At 36.7% G+C, this 24677-nt stretch overlaps 1 protein-coding gene across 3 annotated transcripts in view; it reads left to right on the top strand.

Moving 5' to 3' along the window:
• The first annotated feature begins 1869 nt into the window (after nucleotides 1-1869).
• The window catches only part of LOC140141584 (receptor-type tyrosine-protein phosphatase alpha-like), a 40135-nt gene continuing 17327 nt past the window's right edge, over nucleotides 1870-24677 (top strand). Inside the window, exons 1-14 of one of the 3 annotated variants that reach the window (XM_072164450.1) lie at nucleotides 1870-1952; nucleotides 6265-6368; nucleotides 6820-6910; nucleotides 8515-8591; nucleotides 9555-9591; nucleotides 10193-10290; nucleotides 10900-11019; nucleotides 11887-12056; nucleotides 17291-17426; nucleotides 18395-18544; nucleotides 18887-18980; nucleotides 19550-19626; nucleotides 20336-20470; nucleotides 21665-21697. In XM_072164450.1, the coding sequence (XP_072020551.1) occupies nucleotides 1928-1952; nucleotides 6265-6368; nucleotides 6820-6910; nucleotides 8515-8591; nucleotides 9555-9591; nucleotides 10193-10290; nucleotides 10900-11019; nucleotides 11887-12056; nucleotides 17291-17426; nucleotides 18395-18544; nucleotides 18887-18980; nucleotides 19550-19626; nucleotides 20336-20470; nucleotides 21665-21697 (1347 nt within the window). In that variant the 5' untranslated portion in view covers nucleotides 1870-1927. Of the gene's footprint in view, nucleotides 1965-6264; nucleotides 6369-6819; nucleotides 6911-8514; nucleotides 8592-9554; nucleotides 9592-10192; nucleotides 10291-10899; nucleotides 11020-11886; nucleotides 12057-17290; nucleotides 17427-18394; nucleotides 18545-18886; nucleotides 18981-19549; nucleotides 19627-20335; nucleotides 20471-21664; nucleotides 21698-24677 lie in introns of all 3 variants that reach the window. The other 2 variants (XM_072163801.1, XM_072165135.1) reach the window with 2 other exon arrangements.

The raw sequence follows: 24677 nt of genomic DNA, 5'->3' as shown, positions 1-24677 counted from the left end.
GAGAAAAGCGCCAAATTTGATTTTCCATGCCAACTTTGCGATATGTGCGATTCCTTGCAACATTTTCTTTCTGAAAAGATACTTGTATGTACTTATCATCATTACGCTTAAAGATACAATACAAATCAATGTCTAAAATTTCCCACTTTGAGTGATCCTACATGCCACCTTAAATTGTGACACGTTCTGCTCTGGGGGCCAAAGGAGACATTTTTGACAATGGAGTTACTATAATTATTACCTTATACAAACATTAGACTATGTTCTGAAGTTTTGTGTTATGCATATTCTTATGTATTTCAGGGGGTTTTTTGCTCCATAATTTTGCCTTGATCTCAGTTTCAAATTTGTCACCTCTGGCCCATGGCACAATTTGGCTATTGTATTTTATATAAAACTAGCGGGACACCCGCGCTACGCGCGGGTCCCCGCTAGATGAGTAAATGGGAGCGTTCACTAAAACAGGAGGAATTACTGAACAGGTAGAATCATTGAAAAGGTAAATTTTATTTATCTGAACCTGACCATCTTTAAGCCTACGTTTCCATTTTAACTTCTTTCTTTAGGCCTATGGGCCAATTTTGTTCCATTTAAAAAAAAATTCTGCTGCTAAGCTTCCGATTTTCCGTTACCATGTTTTTTTATTTATTCAACCCCGTTCCCGTTATTTTCTAAATCTGTCCTTTCTTGCATTTCCATTTTAGCTTCTATTTTATTTGCTGCATAGCTTGTGATTTCCCGTTTTCATGTTATTTATTTAATTCTGTCCTCAGTTTAATAGCTTTTTTATTTAAACTTCCTGATTTTATTATAGCTTTTTTTTCTTTACATTTCCTGAAGAGTTTCTTTCTTTCCTTCTTTAGCCTATTTTATTCTCGGTTTCATTTTGTGACTTAGTATAATAACCCACATACTGCATACAGCCTGTTTGTCCTCATTTTGTTTTCTTTTTTATTTATAGTAAGCTATAGTAGGCCTACCTCTTCATGTTGTTTGTACTTTTTAACACAAATATGTTTCCCGTATTTATTACGCTTACGGTCGTTCACCCGTAATATCATTCATTACGTGACTCTGCGTCGCTTACGCTGCGTGCATGGCGTAGTGCTGCGTTACCAGCTGGTATCGCTATAGCTTACGCGAGCGCTTAGCTTAGTAACTGACTCCTCTTTTTGTTTACCTTGGATAGCAACGGACCACATTTTCACTGATTTTGAGGCCAATTCTTGACCGCTTTCAACCAAATAAAGTTTAAACACGCCCCAGATATTCCTCGATCTCCCGTATGAATTTGGCGACATTTGGATCGAAACTGACGGAGCCTTTATAGCGATACATACATAGATACATAGATAGATAGATACAACATTCCCCTATTTATAGTAAGATATAGGTTGAAACATGCAAAATTTATAACATGCCTGCAGTTTTGATCCATGGAAATATCAGAAAATGTACCATTATGATTAAGGGAATTGAAACTTGGCACATGCACTACACTTCGGCCCAAAAACAAGTTATTACAAGACTTTCTGTAGTATGTTCTGATGGTCTGTGCGCACTGCCATATACCATGAGAGACACATGAACACATGAATGTGGTTCCTGAAAAGTGGAGATGCAATGACATGGTGCACTTACTAACTGCCTTGTAAGAAATACAACTCCGTTTACCACCCGCTGAGCTACAAGTAAGGAACCACAAGACCTACACAAATTATTCAATACTTTGGCTCATTTACTTTTTAGAAACCTGTTATGATATTTTGTATTTATAATATTTGTAAAAAAAGGGCTACAAACTCTGGAACACAGAACAGGTGTGATGCCACTAAAAATATTACATTTTTTGTTTTTTTAATAATGCAGGCGTCGACAACAAGACAAACCAGATGGTCTGACTCCTCAAGAAGAGAATGGTACTCATATGCAGTTGGGTTATGTCAACCCCGGTATGCAACCAGGTTTGTTCTCAAGTTTTGTTGAATTGATTTGCTGTTTAAAGCCTAGTGTATTCTATATACTCATCACCTCTGTTCCTTGACCATTGAGGTAGAGGACATTTAATTTGTGAGGGTGAACACTGATTAGGGGATGACAGAATTGAATACTAGAAAACTCTACCAACATGCAAGTATGAGACAAATAAAAAGGTGTTTTTGTTGCTAGAAAGCTTCTGCTGGTTGATAACTGAGGTTTTATAGCCCCCCCCCCCCCATGCTGCCACTGTCTCCATCTACCATATTTACTCTATGAAACTCTCCAAGGGCATTGCATTTTCGAAAAGTGGGGTCTTTACTAGAAATGAATTTTCAATCAAATATCTTCTAATACAACTTCAGGAACTAGCAAATAAGAACATGCCAGTGCCTACACAGGGACCACATATTATAAATATACTACAAAATACTACAAAATTAGGATTTATTTAGTTAAATATATGAGCATTCTACTGTAATGTGGCGATGAATTGGATGGAAATGTAAGTTAGAATAGGATTCATCCATAAAGTTCACAGTCATGACATGCCAGTTTTAAGCTTATACAATGCTTACATGCTATGGCATGAAAATTTGGGAGGGGGGATGGGAACAAGATTGAGGTGTTTAATAGAAGGGGGCGTTTAATAGAGTAAATATGGTATAGACATAAATTAACTTTTTACCAAAAATCCCACAACAAAAAAAAAAGCATGGCACATGACGTTTTTCCAAACATGCAAGTGTCTCTCTCATTCAATAATTCACTAATCAGTGTTCATTCTTTAAAGTATTAAATGTCCACTTGGTAACAGAGGTGTGATTTCTATACATTCATACTATTCATTTCATAAATGCGGTGAAGGGTTGCACTTAAGCTTAGTTGTCTATTGGTGTGTTACTGTAGCAATCAAGATCCTCAGGAATAGAATTGAAAGCTTGGAAACCATATTAGGGTTCATCATTTGTTGTATGTGTTTATACCTTGGGAAATGGTGGCAGTGCTACATCAATGCTTCATTAATATTCTCAATTATTATCTGCATTGGAGAGGGAAGAAAATATTAGGATAAGAAACTTTAATCATTTATTCATCAAATGGTGCCCCTGAATTGTGCTGCAATCATAAATATCATTTGTGACATGATCAAGGGGAATGAGTCACATGTCGGCAATTTTCAATTTTTTACATCATTTTCTGGCAGTTTATGAATGCTACATTTTGATGCAAACCCCGCCAAAATCGGACATCTGGTGACCGAGTTATGAGCAAATTATCAATGGCTGAAAACAATATAAAACAAAAGAATTTGAACTGTTTGCCAATTCTCAAAAACAATATTAGCAACATCCGACTCATTCCTCTTGAACCTGTCACATATAATGTTACAATCATAAATCAAAAAGACTTGGCAAACTTTGATGGGTTTTGAAATATTGTGCATTACTTTGAAGTTTTTTAGTCCAAGTTATGTAAACCAGAGGATAGAGGCTGAAGTAAAAGTCCAAGTTCTTTTCCCTACAATTATGTTATCACCAATGCTTGGGAACTGGTCACTTCTTTATGTTGTTGCTGTCTGTAAACAGTTCACATAGCACCACTGCATGATTACTGTACACACTCAATATATGTCTCTTTGTTAATGTAATTCGGGAAATGATTGATGGTGGCAGAGTGGTTAGGGTACTTGCGTCTGGTGCATGAGGTGCTAGGTTCAATTCTCTGTGGTGGCAACTTGCTGGGTTATAGGCTTGGGGGTAAAGTTGGTAGCATTCTATATTCAGACATCTAATATCTCCTAATGATCATTTAGAAGTAGGTAAATGACAGCACTTCATCCTTCAGAGGTGATGTTGAGTCACTGGTCCAGCATACAGAGACTTGTACTTGTAATCACAGTCAGTTTCAAAAAGTGCAGGGTGATTACCCGTGGCAGCCGGTGTACCTGGGTGATGGGCCCTGGCTGATTGTCCATGAATGGGGTCCCTTATGATTATCATTGCTACTTGGGTACCCTTCTGCAGAAACAGTACATTTAAAAAAGCTATTGATTTAGTTTAGAAAATCTGGAAGGTGCAGACCATCCCTGTTGGAATCCATACACTCCCTATGCACAGCATGATTTAAACCTTCCACACAACAGGAATAGATTTCAAATGTAGTCACCCAGTCAGGTAACCTCATTTGAAATTCACACTCCCTGTGTAGAAGATTAAAAATAAAGTTTTCCATAGAGGGTGTATGGGTATCAACTGGAATAGCCCATTGCATATGCTACCATTAACTCACCAATATTCAATGACACATGGCTTCATGTTGCTTGTATTTACATAGTATGGTATTACATGTGGCTTTAACAGCACTATGTCACTAGCATCACTCATGCTTGAGGCATTCTATTTTGCTTGTAGAATATGATTTGATAGGACAGCATGGGCAATTCTTTGACTTATCTCTGAATCAAACAAAAAAATGTTTTCATTCTGTGATCATGATCATAAATATTTGCATATTAACAGATTGAATCGGCTAAAATACTTTCAGCGCAAAGCCATCAAATTTGCATCGCTTTGTATTATTCTGTCAACAGGGTTATGTTATCAATTATTTACAGTGCAAAAGGGCATTTTTGTGATTGCTGCTTGTGCTCAGCATATCATATAAAGCACCTCATATGTTAGACAGGGACGGTCTGTAGTCATCTGTTATTCGGCATTATGTAAAACTCATGATGATATTATATTCATTGTTACCATACTCGCAGTCAATATCGTCCATGCTGTCCTATGATTAGAGTAGATTTATTTTGTTAACATTTGTTAACACCAGACTGTGTATAATTATTATATGTTGTAGATTTGTGACTTACTATTTGATCTTAATAAACATAAGTTTGCATTGCCCTTAACCCTAACCCAACTAGGACTCACTAAAGCTCACTATTAAAACCGCTCTGCGTGCATGGATTCCACGGGACTTGATGACGCAATCAGACCAAGTCATATATACCCAGGGAATCGTTGGCCGGGCCAACGTCACCTCTGTAGCTACATGCTGGGGATCTTCTGCATGGCATGCGAGGGGTCCGAGGGTCGAATCCCGGGTGTGCCAAGTGACTTTCTTCTTCATCTTCTCTCCTTTTTCGTTCCTTCTTTCCCTTCCGATAGCACAAAAACCACGGGTAGGGTTAGGGTTAAAGCCCCAAAGTCAGGGACGGTTGGTTTACTTTATTTTTATATTTTGCCACTTGCAATATCAAAAAATGCAAGGTCACCAAAATATATGATGTTTGCTAGGCTGCCCTTTTTTGAATGTATCATCCAAGTTTTGCATTATGAATTACAAAAAGGCAAAAAAAATTGAGTTTTATACCGAATATTTGAAAATTCAAATGTGGAATGAGCCACATGTCAACTCTGGTTGAAATTAACTTTTACCTGTTTCTAAAAAGTATATTTGGAGCTTTCAGAAACTGAAAACTCCATGTTGATATGACTTTTCTTTGCAAAGTTACATCAATTTATCAATCGCTAAAAACAAAAGAATTTTAACACGTTTTTTGCCAATATCTCAAAATCAATATTAGGGACATCCGACTCATTTCCATTGATTATGTCACAAATATGGAAAAAAAATGCAACCCTATTTTTTATGGATCGGTAGGAGAAGGGCAATACAAACTTTTTAGGCCTTAGATAACACGTAAGTTTTTTTTTTTAAACTTCCATGGTTGGGGTACGCGCTGGTGAATTGCGATCGCGTAAAAGTGACAAGGTCACCTACTACGCGCCGAACAGACAACCAATGGGTCAAACGACTTGTTGTCAAGTGCGTTGATCAGCCAATCAGCGTGATTGCTTATTTTTTCTGTGTGTACGCTCGTAGACGCTTGGCGCACAGCTCGGACCACGGAAGTTTAAAGAAATTAACTTTAGTGGCACTAGTTGGCGGTGTTGATTTATTGGTGGGATATGCTCAACAAGTCATTAGTTGTTACTTTATAGTAACACTAACCTTTGATGTTAAGGGTCACTGTTTTGCAACCTCTTATGTTTAGGGTCAAATCCATGTTCTTCTAATATGTTATGTATTCTCACTGCTTTGTATTATTTATGGGTGCAATTTACATTATTTTAACATTATGTTAACACCATTAAGGGGTATAATCTTATAATGGGCAAAATTCACATCAGACATGACAAGCATAGTCTCTCTACCACAATAATGGTGGCATGCATTGTGTATTTGACTTTAAACACTTACAATAATTATTGTCTTATTCAGATGTTTTTGATATACAAGTAGGTCCATGCCCAATTGGGCAATTGGAAAATGAATATCTTCGTAGGATTGCCAATGGCAACGCCATGTTCCAAGCAGAATTCAAGGTAAGATGCTTGCTTCAAACAGATGAAATTGTTTCATATTTTGTTTGTTTTGTTTGCTACGTTCTTCACAAGAGGATTAAAATTAGTCAGGCATGTAGAAGCTTTATTTTGATTGGTTACTAAGTTGATTACATCATATAATTAACCAATGAGGGGCACTGTTATGGTCCTCTTAGATTTTAAGATAAGGTGAACAGAGTTCAGAGTATATTGGATTTGTGACCGTTAAGGCAATGCTATTCCAGCTGTAATCCATACACCCTCTATGGAAGATATGACCTTAATTATCCAAACAGCAAATGTAAATTTCAAATGTGGCTACCTGAATGGGTGACGCCACTTGAAATTTACACTCCCAATGTCTTTACACATGTATGGATTTCAGGGTAAGAGTTTGCTTTGCGCATTTAGTCTCTTTCCGATTAGTAACATTTCCTTTTGTGTGTTTTAGTCACTTCCAGAGAGTACAGGTAACATAACTAAAGAGGCTAGTCTGAATGAGATCAACAAGGACAAGAATAGATACATCAATATCATTGCATGTAAGTTGACAAATTATACCGGTATTACCGTAACCACTCGGGTATAAACCCACCTTCGGCTATAAGCCCACTCCCTATTTTTCAAACAATTCGGGGAACAAGGGTGCACTCGGGTATAAGCCCAGTGGTCATTTTGGCTAAGTTTTTAAATCATATCAATGCTTTTTTTTCACATTTAAGTAACAAATATTTAAAAAATATCAGTTAAATATTAACATTCCATACTTAAAATTTTTTTTAAATTGACAAAGATGAAGAAAGTACTGATACATTGGGCATATACAAATGGGGAAGATTTATCTTATTGTAAAATTCAACTACTAGCCCCTCCCCGGTTATAAGCCCACCCCATTTTTGAAGTGAAATTGCCCATCTAGGGGGTGGGCTTATACCCGAGTGGTTACGGTAATATTTGAACTAAAGATTTATAAGCTACGCAACTGGACTTACTTTTATGAGATGGTTTGAGAGAGTGGTCAAAGAAGCAATTTATATGGTATGGGGGAAACTTTCTCTCAATGGGGAGGTGGCCTTCGTCTTAACTTGGCAGGAACCTACAGTTCATGGATCAAGGTGATACCTCTTAGGTTGAGTTCAAATGTGACCTGTGATGCAACAGCCGTTTCACAAGAACATTTACCATCAGAAGATGATTAGGGCTGATGATGATCCAGGATTGAATATGAAAATGTCCCACTCATAAAAATAAGTCAAGTTATCTAGATTATAGTTCGGATATTAATATCATTTACTCCCTTTGAAGAATGATAATCATCACAAACACATATTATACCAAATACAACCTAGTGTTAGTATAGACAAATATCAGATTCTGTTGATCCTTGGAGGCAGGCCCATGGTATTCTCTTTGGCTGGCTAGATAACAATGTTAGAAATAATATTATACAGTTTAAAATACAATTTATAAGATACTGATTGTACCTTATTAACTTTAATGGCATTTCCCATGTGAAATCCATATATTGGGCTATTACAGTTAAAATCCATACACCCTCTATGGAAGACATGACCTTAATCTCCCCATACAGTAGTATAGATTTCGAATGTTGTTTCTTCCATTCAAGTAACTCCATTTGAGATCTACACTCCCTGTGTGGGAGGTTAAGGTCATGTCTTCCGTCCGTAAGGGGTGTATGTATTTTAACTGTAATAGCGCAATATAGCCTGTGGTGTGTATTTGAAACCTTGTTACCCAACATCCTCATGAAAATAGTATGAGTGTACATACCAACTTTTGATACAAGTTCAGCAAACTGAATAAAGTTGAATTTAGTGGTAAATTTATAACAAGGTTACTAGCGGTTCGTTTGTATTGACCTTTTTGGTAAATCCCATAAGCCTTTGCGGGAGGAGCTGTGATGTCGTCATGCCGATGCTCAGATTGTTACTGCACACTTCACAACTTTGAAGTGCGCAGAAACTATGTTTGCTAAACAATGTGCACATGGACATGACATCAAATGATGACATCTCAGGTCTACCCCCAAAGGCTGATAGGATTTAGCGATTATTGTCAATTCAAAGTAACCAGCATGCATTGCACGTTTGCTAGTGTTTGTTTGTTTGCACTTTGTTAACTCCAGATGACCAGACCCGTGTTAGATTGCAAGAAATTGACGATGAACCAGGATCGGATTATATCAATGCATGCTATGTTGATGTAAGTGAACTAATTCAATTCAATCCAGATTCAAATAATGTTGATGTAAGTGAACTAAACCATATTGAATCTAATACTTCAATTCAATCCAGATTCAAATTAGGTTGATGTAAGTGAACTAAACCATATTGATCTAACACTTCAATTCAATCCAGATTCAAATAATGTTGATGTAAGTGAACTAAACCATATTGAATCTAATACTTCAATTCAATCCAGATTCAAATTAGGTTGATGTAAGTGAACTAAACCATATTGAATCTAACACTTCAATTCAATCCAGATTCAAATAATGTTGATGTAAGTGAACTAAACTGTATTGAATCCAAATTATTTTTAGTGTGATCTAATCTGCTCTAATCCCAAACTTGTGTTACACTGATATACTGACATACCTTGGCTTGTAATGTTCAGACCAACTAAAGTTATCCAAATTATAGTCTTGAACCAGGCTTTTATTTGTTGCATGCCACATGGATTCAAATAATATAGGACACATAACCCATAACATTGTGGATGCCTGATATATCATTGCTAGTTGTAAGAACTAACATGGAAATGGTGAATGTTAAATTAGCTAGAATTAAAATAGAGAAAATAATAGGCCATAATGAAATTCCTTGTCGAAATCTGAATCCTAGATTTTATGTCCAACATAAAAATTATTACGTTTCAGCAATAAAGGCCACAAGATTTGTCTGATTTTGAATAATTGTATTTAAATCAAGCAATTTTGATTTCCGCCAAGTATCATGACTTGATGGAATCTGCTATTCAAGTTGAAATCAATATACCCCTTTGGAGGACATGACCTTAATTTCCCACACAGGGGGGGGGGGTGTAGATTTCAAATGGAGTCAGATCAGATTTAGATCTATGTCTTCCATAGGGGCTATGGATTTCAACTGGAATATCCTGATACCCCTGTTTGTAACTCTGTGTTAATTTCTTATTGTATTGCAGGGATACAAACACCCGGCCAAGTTCATTGCTTCACAGGGTAAGTTGTTACCTTTTTGTCTGTTTCTTTGTTTATGAGACAAAAAAATAGTTTGTCTCAAAGCTGCCGCATGAATTCATTTTGCGGTGGGCTTTGTCTCAGTGAAACTGGGCAATATATTTTGGACATAATTGTATTTTGCGCTCTATAAAAGTAATCTTTCATTCATTCATTCAATTTTTTTTCTGATTTTTTTTCACAAAAATATCAGTAAAAATATGTTTTTAAAGCATTTGTTGGCAGAATTGTATGATTAACACATATGTTAGTGAAAATATTTCATTATGTGTGTAAGAATGTAAGTTTTGAAAGTTCCCAGCATTTCAATCTTATTTTGACTGAGTTTGAGTCGGAAGGAAGAAAAAATTGGATTTTAAAATTTTGCAAGCTGTGAGACATACCTTTCTTTTTTTGAGATGCTGTATTGACTTTGTCATTGATTCTTTACTGTTTTAATATACCTGTATTCTTTATTTTGACAATAAAAGAAATTCTGAGCATTGTTGAATAATTAGGAACTCCTTGACATTAATATTGTGTACATTGTATGATATTGTTGCTTAAAGCTTATCTTTGAGATCCTTTTCATTTCTTTAATCAGGTCCACGAGAAGACACTGTGAATGACTTCTGGCGTATGGTGTGGGAACAAAACAGTACTACTATTGTCATGTTGACTAAATGCTTTGAACATGGAAAGGTATGTTGGAATTACAGGCATAGGTCATGTACAAGTCCTGATAAAGTGATAATGCCATATTGTCCTGAATAAAGTTGTTAATAGATATGGGATTATGAAGTTGTATTAATGTAGTGCCTCTGGTTTTCTGCTCATGTAGTCTTTTGTAGAGTGTTAAGCCATGCCCAGTTAGCATAACATATTTCCTCGAGTAGTCACCCCCCCCCCCTTCAATGCCCCCACCACTTTTTAGGTTAACATACCCTGATGTAAGATAACACTCATTAGAGCATCAAAAGCACAGACCTTTAATATGGACTTTAGGGAATTATTCCATTTGCATCCTAACAAGCTATTCCCGTTAAAATCCACAGTGTTTTTCAAATGTAATTGGCCAGAGTTAATCATTTTGAAATCCACACTCCCCTTGTATTATGGTTTTACAAATATCTTCCACAACTGGAGTGAGTATTTCAAATGGAAGTTACCCAATTGTCTATACTATTCAAAACTCATACTCCCTCTGTGGAAGACTTTAGCTAAATCTTCCACAAGGGTAGTGTGGATTTTAAATGGAACAGCCCAATGTGATAAATAACACATTATATTATATGCCATTAAATCTTGTAGGAAAAGTGTGCACAGTACTGGCCAGATGCAGGCACTGGAACATATGGACCCCTAACAGTAACCTGTGAAGACAATGTCACATGCTGTGATTATGTCATACGCAAATTCTCTGTTGCAGAGGTAAGAAAATGGCATCTATTTCGATTCAGTAGCGTCTAGGGGATTGTACACAAAGTAGAAGGTGAAATATTTGGAGTGAGTATTTGCAACCCATTGGATTCACGTACCATACCAGAGATGGTGAAAATATCAATGGCATTTATTTGAACTGTTTACCCAAAACTTGCTAGTCATATGCAAGGGCTATGAAGACTTTCTCAAGACCAAACAATGTGCAAGAAACAAGTACAAAGCATGTTTATACAAAGTGTCAAGTTCACTGCCATTCAAACATTGTCACCTACAAAATTTTTGTCTCATTTAACTTTTCCAGATATTACCCACAATGCACTCTTGTTCTGAATTATCAAACTCCCTTATAAACCTCTTGGGCTTTGAATTGTAGAGATTTGGACCAGCTAATGTGCTATTCAAGTTGAAATTCATAACCCCTATGAAAGACATGACCTTAATCTCCCATGCAGGGGTGGGGGTGCACATTTCAAATGGGTTACCTGAATGGGTGACTCCATTTAAAATCTACACCCCCTGTATGGGAGAGTAAGGTTATGTCTTCCATAGGGAGTATGGATTTCAACTGGAATAGCCCAAGAGGTACAGGCTCACAACTATCTCAAGTTTCTTGTTTATTTTAGGTACATGATATACACGGTCATAATCGTAGATACGTCAGACAATTCCATTTCTTAGGATGGCCTGATTTTGGCATACCACAATACCCGAATGCCATGCTGGCGTTTCTCAAACGTGTACGACAAATGACGTACACAAGGACCGGTGAGAGTAACGTCTTGGTACACTGCAGGTGAGATAACAGATATTTGCATGATTCACTAATATTCAAATCTGTTATTTATCATTTCTTAGGTCGAAGATGAGGAAGGCATTCACGCAAGATCGGTAACACAATTTCATTATTTAGGATGGCCGGATTTTGGCGCACCGGAGTACCCATACAGTGTACTTTCATTTCTTAAGCGCGTACGCCAGATGACGTACGCAAAGTCAGATAAGGGAAATATTGTTATTCACTGCAGGTTAGTCACAGTAAAAGAGAAGGTGTTGGATACTAACGCTGCACTAACTTGGATACTAACCAGGGTTTAAACCCATGCACTAACTAGGGTTTGAACCCATGCACTAACTAGGGTTTGAACCCATGCACAAGCTAACCTGGGTTTCAACTCATGCACTGACTAACCCAGGTTTGAACCATGCACAAATATGGAGAGCTGGAGAGGAGACTCATACGTAGAATTGTTTATTACTTTCATTTCATTTGACATATTTGGGTAACTTCCATTCCATGGGTAGTCACTGTTTACCATTCATACACTTCTATATATATAGAGCAGTCAATCAGAAAAGTGGTTACATTCGTGCGACCTTGGTGTACTATGTGCAGTGTTTATTAACATGTTATCATGTAGGATTGATTCATTTTCCTTGTGGATGTATTTATATTTGCTCATATTTTCTGATGTTGTTTGTGAAATTTTAGTATAAAAAGAGCAAAAATTGCAGGATTTGTTCTTGTATATGAAATATTTATTAAAAAACTTGTTGCTTGAAAAATTTGACAAAATAATGCACTAAAGCTGATTGCTGATGCTTGTACAATGCACCCCCTGTGGGGTTTATACATTAGACTCATCAACATCTCAGTAGGCATGCATTATTTTGTCCAATTTCTCAATCATGCATACCCCGATGTAGCCCCATGAAAATTAAACTGGTAGCTATATGGTATATCTCTGCAAGAGCATATACTGCTCTATATGGCCACTGTGATGCACATTCTTGCTTCTAATGTCCAAACTGCTGGAGCGATTGAACTCAAAACTTGGAATATGAATGTTTTTGTTTTGGTGATGGCTCTCCATGCATAGCACAATGTGATCAAATCAGACTGCCCACCTTTCACTCACATTATGTTAACCCTAAACAAATATAGCACTATCCGTCAAAATGAGTCGACTGATATAATTGTATCTTTGTCTTTCCTAATTAGAATTGTATTGTTTAAATGTGCCACATGTACTAACATACACCATATTCATTCATTAGATCAGGTATAAATTCACTGCACTAACTCTTAATTTTCTTACCATAGATCAAGCATAATGAATTGTTAATTGCCAAGCAAAATCACATTTAATTTAATTCCATAAAAATTTTCCTGAGGTTTGATAAACTTCATGTTTTTGGAAACAATTACATGGAAAACCAATTAAGGTATATTTTGCTAGATGAAATCACATAATGTTGTGTGTCAGGATATGTTTATATTGAATTCTATTACCTCCACGACCCATTATTCAAAATCGCGCACTGTGATTTGTTGAAACGCGTCACGTGAGAGCCCATTATTCTGCAATAATGGGTCAAGCGCCGGAATACATTCTACGCACAGCATTACGCTTGGTTGCGCGTGCAATATTTCCGCGATATGCGCTGTCACTTACGCGTACGCGCTCCACCTTGAAGTAAACAACGTAAAATATTTGTGCCAAAAAATGACATTTTCTCTTTAAATTGCACTATTTTCTGGTAATAGAATAGAAATAAAGGGTGCAGCATTATCCTTTACGCATAAATAATGTGTCCTCGGTAGTAAAACGTTTAAATAATGGGTTCGGCTCGCCTCACCCATTATTTACGCTTTTACTGCCTCGACACATTATTTGGGTGTAAAGGATAATGCATTACCCTTTATTTCATAATTCTATTACCCCCACGACCCATTATTCAAAATCGCGCACTGTGATTTGTTGAAACGCGTCACGTGACAGACCATTAATTAGCGATAAAGTGTCAAGGGCAACGAACTTTATGTTCTTATATCATCACAGCGCACAGCAAAGCGCACAGCACACCTGCTTATGTAGGGGAGAATGGAATGCCAGGGGTGTGTTATTGTATGTGCATACCTGCTTATAGGGGAGAATGGAATGTTAGGTTGTGTTATTGGAATGTGCATACGCTTTGGCTATGTGTAGGCGCTACACCTTGAGGTAAACAACTTGAAATATTTCAGTGGGCAAAAAATGTGATATTTTCTCTTTAAATCGCACTAATTTGTGGTAATAGAATAGAAATAAAGGGTGCAGCATTATCCTTTACATGCAAATAATGTGTGCTCGGCAGTAAAATCGTTTAATAATGGGTTCGGCTGCGCCTCACCCATTATTTACGCTTTTACTGCCTCGACACATTATTTTCGTGTAAAGGATCATGCATTACCCTTTATTTCTTAAATGATTACCACATAGTGACAAACCCAGGTAACTAGAAACCATCCATTTATATTATAGTAACTATAGAGGGTGACATCAGTTTTTTGTGAGTAAAGCACTTCATGGGTTATATAGGATGGTTTATAGTAATTTGATTTTTGTCAATCGATGGAAATATGATGATATCTACTGTCAACATGGAAAATGTCATGGGATCAAGCAAAATCAGTCTAAAGTCGGATCAAATCAAATTACACATTTTTATTATTTGTTAGCTTGATTTCACTGAAAATCCTGTGTTTCTGTCTATTGTTAAAAAGTTGTTCGCAGTTTAGTTATCATAAAAACAAAGGAATTACATAAGAAATACTGACACACTTTCTCCCATGTCTGCAAACTAGAATTTCCGACTTCGGACTCATTTTACTTGATCACACATCTAATGTTCAATTGTGACCTGATCAGTCAAAATGGTGACAATGTTGTGAAAAGTCAATTTATAGATTCTTGCAAGATGATAAGAAGAACTTTTTCTTAGCTTTGATGTAATTAATTTCAAAATGTGACGTTATTTAAAAGCCAAGTTATAGTTGAAAACTTGAAACGATGAAGATATTAATTGGTATGGTATGACCATTAAATCGGCTCATCATCTCAAAAACAACTTTGGTGTCATGGTCCTCATTTTCATTGATTGAGTCAAGCAGAAGTGTGTTGTCATTTTTGTTGTTTTTTGTTTTGTTTTTTTTGTTATTTTTATGACTAGTTCTCGTTCAACATACTATTGTATTTTGTTTTCTGTAGTTTGTTTTCTTTTAGTTTTGTATTCTTGTCTCATAGTTTAACACGATTCTTTATTAATTTTAATGTCTTTTCTTTTGTGTTACACTCATCATACTAATTCACGCAATTTTGTTTCTTGCAGAAGTGTCAAACACTAATTCACATGCTGGTATTGGGCACACTAATACATTACATCATAATTGAATAAACCTGCACAATACACAGATTAATAAAGACACACATAACTCACAAGTTTGAAAAGCCTTTCCCTACACCCTCATTACTGAGGGGCCAATCGGTCTATAGAATGCATGACCTCAAATCAGAGGAGAGCGTGGCCTAGCGGTTAAGGCGTAGGACTGTGAATCCAAGGGTCAAGGGTTCGAATCCCAGGTCCGGCTCTTTGTGTCCTTGAGCAAGGCACTTCACTCTACTTGCTTAGTGCTTCGGAGGGCACTTTAAGCTGTCGGTCCGATGTACATGCATATTTTCTCACATTAATGTAGTGTGCACGTAAAAAGAACGTCACAGGCTATTCGAAAAGAGCAGGGATCATCCCGGTACTGTTGACTGTACTTCAAAATACACTCAATCTACTCTAGGTTCCAGAGTAAAAATAAGTACAGCTTGTCTGTACGCAGTGCGATAATACTCATACATATGAGGTAGGCACTTACAAGGAAGAAGAAGAAGAAAAATGGCCGCACTCTCACTGACATACTAAATCATTATAATGTCGTTATTGTAAAGGCAAAACAATGATTTGGTAAGCATATGCAATAAAATAGTGCTCATGAATATGTAAGAAAGATAGCTACCATATTATTCTCTAATAAATGCTCCTCCTCTAATACCCCACTGCCATTTTTTCTACCAAACCATAAAAGCTTTCAAAATACAATACAGTACCTGTATTTCTAAAGATTCAATTGCCTATTTCACCATATCCATATGTGCAGCCATTGTTATGAACAATGTTTACAGTATTTGTAGAAATTCCTTATTGTTTGTGGAGCACCACAGCACTCCCAGAGGGTACTAGTGATAATAATAATACCTATAATTAGCACCCCCTTCAAAACTTTTGCACCCTAGGGGGCAATTATTAGAGAAATACATGGTATATAAAAATCACATGGACTCATAATTGTGATCTGTATCTTTATTAATCTGTGATAGTATGAATTCATTAGAGTGATTTTGGCCAAATCAGTGCGGTGACATAACTTTAAATAGCAACACTTATTAAATGCACATTCAAAACCTCTCTGTCCTCAAATCACTGACTGCACTTGGCCAATTGCATCATAGACCCTGTTACTACCAGGGAAATCACTTCATTCGTTAAAGATTCAATGAAGATGCATGCCCCTTCTTCGTTTGATCTGCATTAATTTTGGTCTTCGTTAATTAATGAAGATCGAATAAAGCTTTATTCTTAAGCAATCAATTTTGTAGTATACACTCATGCTTCAATTGATTAAGATGTGTATTTACAGTTGGCATCACAAACGCTGATGACATGCTTATGCATTAGTGAATGGAATCATATCTTCATTCAATCGTTGTTAAGTGTAATGCAAACTCACGCTTAATGAACCAATTAACTAATTTTCATCGAATGAAGGCATTTTCTGGTGTGAACAATGGGTAGTTTTAACCCTGTATAAAACAGGAATTTACTGGAACTCTTATTACCTTTGATTAACTTTATTTTTATTAAATTTTTGAACGAGCAATAGTTTAATGTTACTGAAGCCAACTATATCAAGCATAAAATGATCAAATATCTTAGGCTTTTCTGATTATTTGTCTTGTAAGGATGGAAAGCAATGTAAAGCTGTTAAATATAAATTGGGATTTTTTAAAGTAAAACGTTTCTGGCCATTAGACTTATATGTACCGTATTCATTCCATTAACCACCTAGGTTGCTTAACAAAGTCATTTTGGGTTGGTGCTTATTTTTTATATTGTTTATATAATTGCATAATTGGTCCAGAATATGGATTTTATTTGTAGATGGTTCTGTGTTTGATATACTTGCAGTTGCATGGATCATACACATAATGACATAAGATCATGTGTAGTAAAGTCGCTGGGTGGGCGCTTATAGGGGCATGGGTGGTTAATGGAACGAATATGGTATACTTAGGCATTTAAACAAGTGAGAAGTTCTACTAACATGAAGCATTGCCAGACTTCAAGTAGTAGGATTTTTCACTTGACTGTCATTTTCTCTCCTGTAACTTAGTGCTGGTGTTGGGCGTACTGGTACCTACATCTTGATCGATACTATGATAGAGATGATTGCTAATGAGAAGAAGGTGGATATCTATAACTTCATCTACAAGATTAGGAGTCAGAGGAACCTGCTGGTACAGTCAATAGTAAGTAGATGTTCTTAAATTTTCATGTGTAGGATTAGTGTTAGACAGTTTGGAGTAAGTAATAATGTTCACCTGTATGAGCGTTTTCCCAATTTCATTAGGGATATAGGCAGAAGAGCTGGGGTCTGTATCTTGAAGTTCTGGAGCTTTATAAATATTGCAAAATGCATTTTCTGTTGTCTGCTCAAAGATGGTTTGTGATTGATAATAGATTGTATATAATACAGGAACCCATTGTAAAGCTATGAGTAGTCTCAACTTGACAGTCTTATGCCCACAAATGGTTTGCTTGTCCTCCCCTCTGTAGAATATAGCCACAACATATACAAGTTCAAGTGCAGTAAAAAAAAATTTCCATCAAGTCATATACAAAATTAAGTAATATGCAAACAATAGAAGGTCTAATACAGGCCTAATTAGGTGAATAAAAACGTAGGTTTGATTCATATGTTCAAACCGTATGAAACTGTTGAAAAGAACATTCATATCAGGTTGTCAAAATTCTGAAAGGAAAAGCAAAATAAAAACCTTTTTTGCAGATGTTTGAGATTAGGGTTGGTGAGGACAGGCAATTTTGTTTTGCCTTATGATAAAAAAAAAAAAAAAAAAAGCTTTGGGAAATGCTCCCTGGCCAAACACAACACAGGTCATACATTGTATAGATCCAAATGAAATGGTATGACAATATGAGCTGATAGGCAAAGGCTTGTATGTAATGATACATAGTGGGGGAAGACAATGAAACAGAATCAACTGGAAATGGTATTGTATTGCAAACATATTTATCTTCACTTTTGACTCATCTATCATCACTTTTTCCCTGGGCCTCAAGGAAGAACAGATGAGTGTTCCAGGTTAAAGAAGAAATAAAACAGACATCTTCCCTACCCCTCTAATAATGTCCTTATCCAGATGACTTGTTTGTTTGAAATCATTAACCATCTCTCTTAACATCCTCATCTTTACAGGTGCAGTACATCTTCATTCATCGTGCCTTAGTAGAGGAGTACAAGTTTGGTCACACAGAAGTTGACCTCATGAACTTGACCAAGTACTACTTGACATTGACCAAACCAGACCCAGAGACACAGAAGTCAGGTGTAGATAAGGAATATAGGGTAAGTTTTCAAATGCACATTGACCTTTGACCACATAAATATTGACCTCATGGCACTAAAGTTGACCTCATGAATTTAACCAAGTACAACCTGACCTTGACCAAACAGACATGGAAATCATGAGTAGGTAAAGAGTACAGGGTAAGTCACCAGATGTAAATTGAACTTTGACCTCATAAAGATTGTTGTAACCATAGAGACTGCAATAAAGTTGAAACAGTGAATTCTACATCATTTTACTTGAGAGCTAACCAAGGTATCCAAAATGTGCATAGTTCTTTTGTCAATATCAAGTTTACAAAAATTGTTTGCTGGTAAACAAAGTGATTGTTTGTTTTGCAGATGGTTGCCAGTCAACACGTAGAGGACACCAAACAAGAGTGGGGAAACAAAGAAGCCAACAAGGAGAAGAACAGACTCAGGCAGGTTGTACCATGTAAGTAAGATGGCTCCATTGATTAGTATAAAATATATGGTAGGGTAGGGGTGAAAGCAAACCAGCCAAAGCTAAGAACTCAGGCAGGTTGTACCATGTAAGTAAGATGGCTCCATTGATTAGTATAAAATATATGGTAGGGCAGGAGTGAAAGCAAACCAGCCAAAGCTAAGAACTCAGGCAGGTTGTACCATGTAAGTAAGATGGCTCCATTGATTAGTATAAAATATATGGTAGGGCAGGAGTGAAAGCAAACCAGCCAAGGCTAAGAGTAGAATATTATTGATGCAGGCGGTTGCACAAAAATACAAAAATGCACATTTCCAAAAATTGACCAAAGCAATAAAAATGGGACTTTTGTGCCAGTTAGGTCAAACTATCATTGTGCTAGTACGTTCTATTTAACAAAATAAGATTTTTTATTCAAAAAAACTTTATTTTTATGGAACTGGGAGTAATTCCTCTTCCTGTAATATTTCCAGTGCAATTGATTCCAACAAATGATACAACTCTCTTTAATGACACAATGAAAAATAAAAGGTAAGCTAACAAGATGTTTGTCTTTGTAGATGACCGCAACCGAGTGAAATTGGAACGTATGATTGGAGAAGAACATTCAGACTACATCAATGCATCATTCATTCATGTAAGTGTATGGTAACATCTTAGTAATCAGTTGGCAATCCATGGATGTTAGGTGTGATAGTATACAAATATTAACTGTCTATGAGTGTGATGGTCAAAATTTAATCACGAGGTGAAAGTGGATTGTTCCATCCGGTTTGTGGAATGGAACAACACATCTTTCACCAAGTTATTATATTTCAACCATTACACAAATTGAAGATATTTAATATTGGTTTTATATCACTCATACATAAATTTTATACTTAAAATTCTATTTAAGATAGGAAATTCATTTTTCATCAACATAACATCATTTGAGATCCACTTTATTACCAAATCGGCTAGTCTGAGAGTCAGCGTACAACCTGGTGCATGTGTACTAGGGTGCAGCACTATGATAGTAAAACTATCACACAGAGAGGCTGATGGAAAACATGATAAAGTGCAATCAACTGTCTAGAATTTATGTATGATTCATATAATATAAATGTAACAACTTGTGAAGCTGCACGGAAGTATGGATCTACAGACAAACCCATTGACCACTCTTACCCAAAATAACAGTAACATTCTGTGCTCCTATTCTTGCTCTTATACTGTTAAAAATGTCACAAAAATCTCCTGAATCATGTTGTATTTTATAAAAGCAACCATATGCACCCCTTTCAAGTCATCACAACAAATTATGTCAATAAATTATTTCACCATCTGTAATTTTATTTTCTCAGGGTTATGAAAACAGGCGAGCATACGTCGCCACTCAAGGTCCTCTACCCAAGACTGCAAGTGATTTCTGGCGTATGGTATGGGAGGAGCAGTCATCTACTATTGTTATGCTTACAAAACTCTCAGAGAGGGGACAGGTAAAGAATCTAGAATTCACCATTTACCCATAATGCATGTTGATTTTAATGTTTAAATATGTCGCACATAAACATGGTTCACAAGAAATGTCATTAATTTGTACCATTGCGGACGTACCTACAGCGCATTTAGCCAGAGTCAATATGGGGTCAGTAGAAATATTTTCTTAATATATTGGACTAACACCCCAGCTGTCTGGTACTTGACAATATGACAGTAATGGAAAGAAAAGCGCAAATGTTTGTCATTTTTCGGCACACAGATTTGGACAAATTGACAAGGTAAATGTCAATCTCTTACAGGAGATATACCACATGCTTGATTGTGCAGTGAGTATATGTGACTTATTTAGAGGTTGAAATCAAGATGCATCATGGGCAAGTAGAGAATAGCCTTGATCACCTGTTCACTGGTCCCTTGAATCATTCCATGTTTATTGCATTAGGTTGTCTCATCTCCTTTCACCATATATATTCTTTCTATCGCTTCAATTTCCACATCCTTCAACCTCTAATCTGTTTTCATCTTTTCTCCCTCTTCCATCCTTCCCATTTACTCCCCTTCCCTCTTCCCTCTTGCCTCTCCTCCCCTCTTACCTCTCCTCGCCTCTCCCCTCTCCTCTCTACTCTCTCTCTCCTCTCTCTCTCTCTATCCTCTCTCCTCTCCCCTCTCTCCTATCCACTCTCCTCTCTTCTCTCCTCTCCTCTCTTATCCTATGTCCTCTCCTCTCCTCTCCTCTCCCCTCTCTCCTATCCTCTCTTCTCTCCTCTCCTCTCTCTTCTCCTCTCCTCTCCTCTCACCTCCATGCTCCATCTTCCTACCCCTCCCATTCTCTCCACGCACCCCCTCTTCTCCCATCCTCCCTCTCCTCTCCTCTCCCCTTCCACTCCCATCTCCATATCTCACCTTTCCTCCCTCTCCTCTCCTCCCTCCCTTCCACTCCCATCTCCATATCCCCCCTTTCCTCCCTCTCCTCTCACCATCTGTCTTCTGTATCCTCTCTGCTGTTTTCTCTTGTTTCTACCATTTGTATTTCTCTCGATATCTTGCCCTTATAAATTACCCTTTGCTGATAATGCTGTTTATTTCTTTACTCTCTCGCCTTTGTAATTATTAAAAATTAACTTTTAAGAATTATTCAAACTTTCAATAAATATTTTCATAATATTCTATTCATTGTTGTGCTTTCAAAGGAATCAGATTCAAACAATTCGCAATCACATGAGGTAATTATGATGGTTTTTGAAGTGCATGATTTCAGCGGCATTCTTCTGTTTGTTCAACATTTCACTTCTTCGACACTTAATTAATAACAAAGAAAGTAGGTCAATAAGTTATTGTTAAGTATGTATTCTTGCTACTGGCGCATCCAACAACAAACTTTCTGGTTCAACTTAACCCAGTACTACCTGCCATGCAGAGGGAATGGAATTATATTTGCGTGCTGGTAAATACCCCACCTACCTCATCAGGGGGTCATTGCAGAAGTGTCCACAATGTGCACTCCATATATAGCGATCCCTAGCAGATTATTTTATCTACACAATTCTACAACCCAGTACAACTGCACTTTGGTGTATGTTGTACATACACAAGAAGAAGGGTTAGGGCAGTAGAATTAGGGTTTGGTGTTAGGGTTATGTGTGTAACGAGTAGAGTGTTGAACAAACAGAGGACGTCCTTTTTCAGCTTGTAGTCTTGCAGTTTGCACATGTTGGTCCATCGGATGAATTCTGATGCAAAGCTTGATATATCCAGTGACTGCCTTTTTTACCTTGTTGTTATTTATATGTGTTACTGGTAATATTTGTTTGTTTAAACAGTCGCTCCATGTGGTTGTACTTATCTCTTTTTTAAGTGGACAGGAGCTTGTAATTTTGTATTCATTCTAATTATTGACCTTCGCTAATAAGCCATCACAAAGACCCTGTTTACACAGCCAATAGTCGACTTAAGTAAAATTTGAGCTTGACTTAATTTGTTTGTAAACGTGATCAACACATTTTTAGAACTCAACTTCTAATGCGGACGGACCCGGTGGAGTTTTTTTTAAATTCCAAGTATTTTGAATTCAAATTGTGAATTTACAGTGTAAACAAACACCCAATTTAAAGTAGAGTTCATTGAAGCAGTATGATTTATACTATCATTAAGGGTGTAAAAGTGGAATTCACTTTCGTTTTGAAATTAACTACCATTCTCGGCTTGGTGTAAATACTTATAATATATAATAATCCTTTGTCGCAATTTGATGTCGCAATTGAAATTGGCTCTCTCAAATACATAATAAATATCAATATGAATGTGAAAATGCCACAGGCAGCCTGTTTATATCATGTTTTGCATCTGAAGGCCTCATCTAAACTCTGTTTCACCTTACATTGGTACTGATATAGGTGTGTACTATCAAGCTCAATATTCTATGGCAAAAACTTTTTGTAATTAGAAAAGAAGCACCATTTTTGTGGTCTTTGCTTTTCACAAAATTGCACCTTTTCTTAAATACCTATTGGAAAGAGAAATATTTGCGATATTGTATTTCTCTGATTGCACTATCAAATCTTGCAAGCTACTCTAATTCCACAGAGCATATGCACACATGTGTAAGGGGGGGGGGTTTAATTGGCACGCTTAAGCATAACCACTTAATAGCACTGACGTCACTACCAAATGAAAGTTGAAACAAAGATTAAGATATGATTGTACCTGACTGTGTTACTGGACTTGATATAGTGTGTCTAGATCAAAACTGAACTAAATCACTGGAATCACATGTACTAGAAACAAAAGTGCATGTTACATATCGTCGTTTGGCAGAAAAACCGATGTACTTGTGGCCCTTGAGCATGTTTAAAACAAAACTGCCAAGAGGTTACATATGTCGTTTTGGCTTAAACATGTTCAGGGGCCACTGACACATAGGCGGTTTTCCTGCCCAGCAACGATAGTATTTTTACATAATGCAGAATAATATTTGACTATAAACCGTCCATATCTAATATGTCTGTGCCTACGTGATTCGCCAAGCGTAGCAACCAAGGCAAAAATGGTTTTCATTAAAAACAAAGTAACACCTCCTTGTACAGACAGAATAATACGAGGGATGTAGATGCGGACGGTTTATAAGCAGATGTCTATAAGTAGGTAAACCTGTTCAGTGATTTCTTCAAATGTCTTACATTTCTTTTAAACCTTTGGTGTTCCAATATTAGTATGATATGTTAAATACCTGAAACATTATGGATGATAAACTCACTCAAGATTGGTTTTACCAGATAATATCCAAACACCCCCTTTGGAAGACAAAACCTTAATCTACCATTTCATATGGAGGCAGCAATTCATGACTCCATTTGAAATTCACACTCCCTGTGTGGAAGATGATTAAAGGTCAACATTTCTTCCATGGGGGTGTATGGATTTTAACTGGCCTGGCCCAGTGACTCCCGAGTGTGCATGAACTGATACTGTATAATGAGGCTCCTTGTCATGTTTTAAACCAAATTCATTGAATCATTTCTACCATGTATTAAAGACTCTTTTGTTTTTAGGGAACAACCCAATAGTTTGATGATTACCTATAAACGAAACTGCTTTCATTAGGAGGTTGATCCCTACATCCCTTCCTGCAACATAAGTGTGAAATATTGATAATTCAAATTTGAGAAGATCAATGTTGACCACTATTTTAACTAGCGTAATCAGACTTATTGACCCACTCCCCCCTCCCTCAACGAAAAGACTTTCTTTTGTTTATAGGATGTCATTCTGGTTTGTTCCCTTGTGCATAGCAGCATCAATTTGCCCATGCAATTCATTTGCACATGATATGATTTTTCCACAATTAGGTCCAACTTATTTATCTGATTTTTAATACATTTTGTTTTCCGTTGGGCATTAGTTGCAAGTGATATCACCATGCCAGATAAATCTAGAATTCAGGAAGTTCTTTTCAGGGAAATGTTGCCATTTGGAGAAAAACATGTTGAAATCAGCTGTTCCAGTTGAAATCCATAAACCCCTATCTCCCACACAGAAATTCACACTCCATGTGTGGGAGATTAAGGGTATGTCTTCTATAGATGTGTATGGATATCAACTGGAATAGTGCAATGAAGTACTGTATAGTGAGAATTTATATTTTCAATGTTAATTCCAGGACCGCAAATTTAAAAGCTCATGAAAATATTTTTGAACCATAGTGTT

The sequence above is a fragment of the Amphiura filiformis genome, chromosome 1 (genome assembly GCF_039555335.1).
Source record: "Amphiura filiformis chromosome 1, Afil_fr2py, whole genome shotgun sequence".
Lineage (NCBI taxonomy): Eukaryota > Metazoa > Echinodermata > Ophiuroidea > Amphilepidida > Amphiuridae > Amphiura > Amphiura filiformis.
The sequence above is the reverse complement of the archived record's forward strand: the minus strand, read 5'-3'. Positions and strand labels throughout refer to the sequence as shown.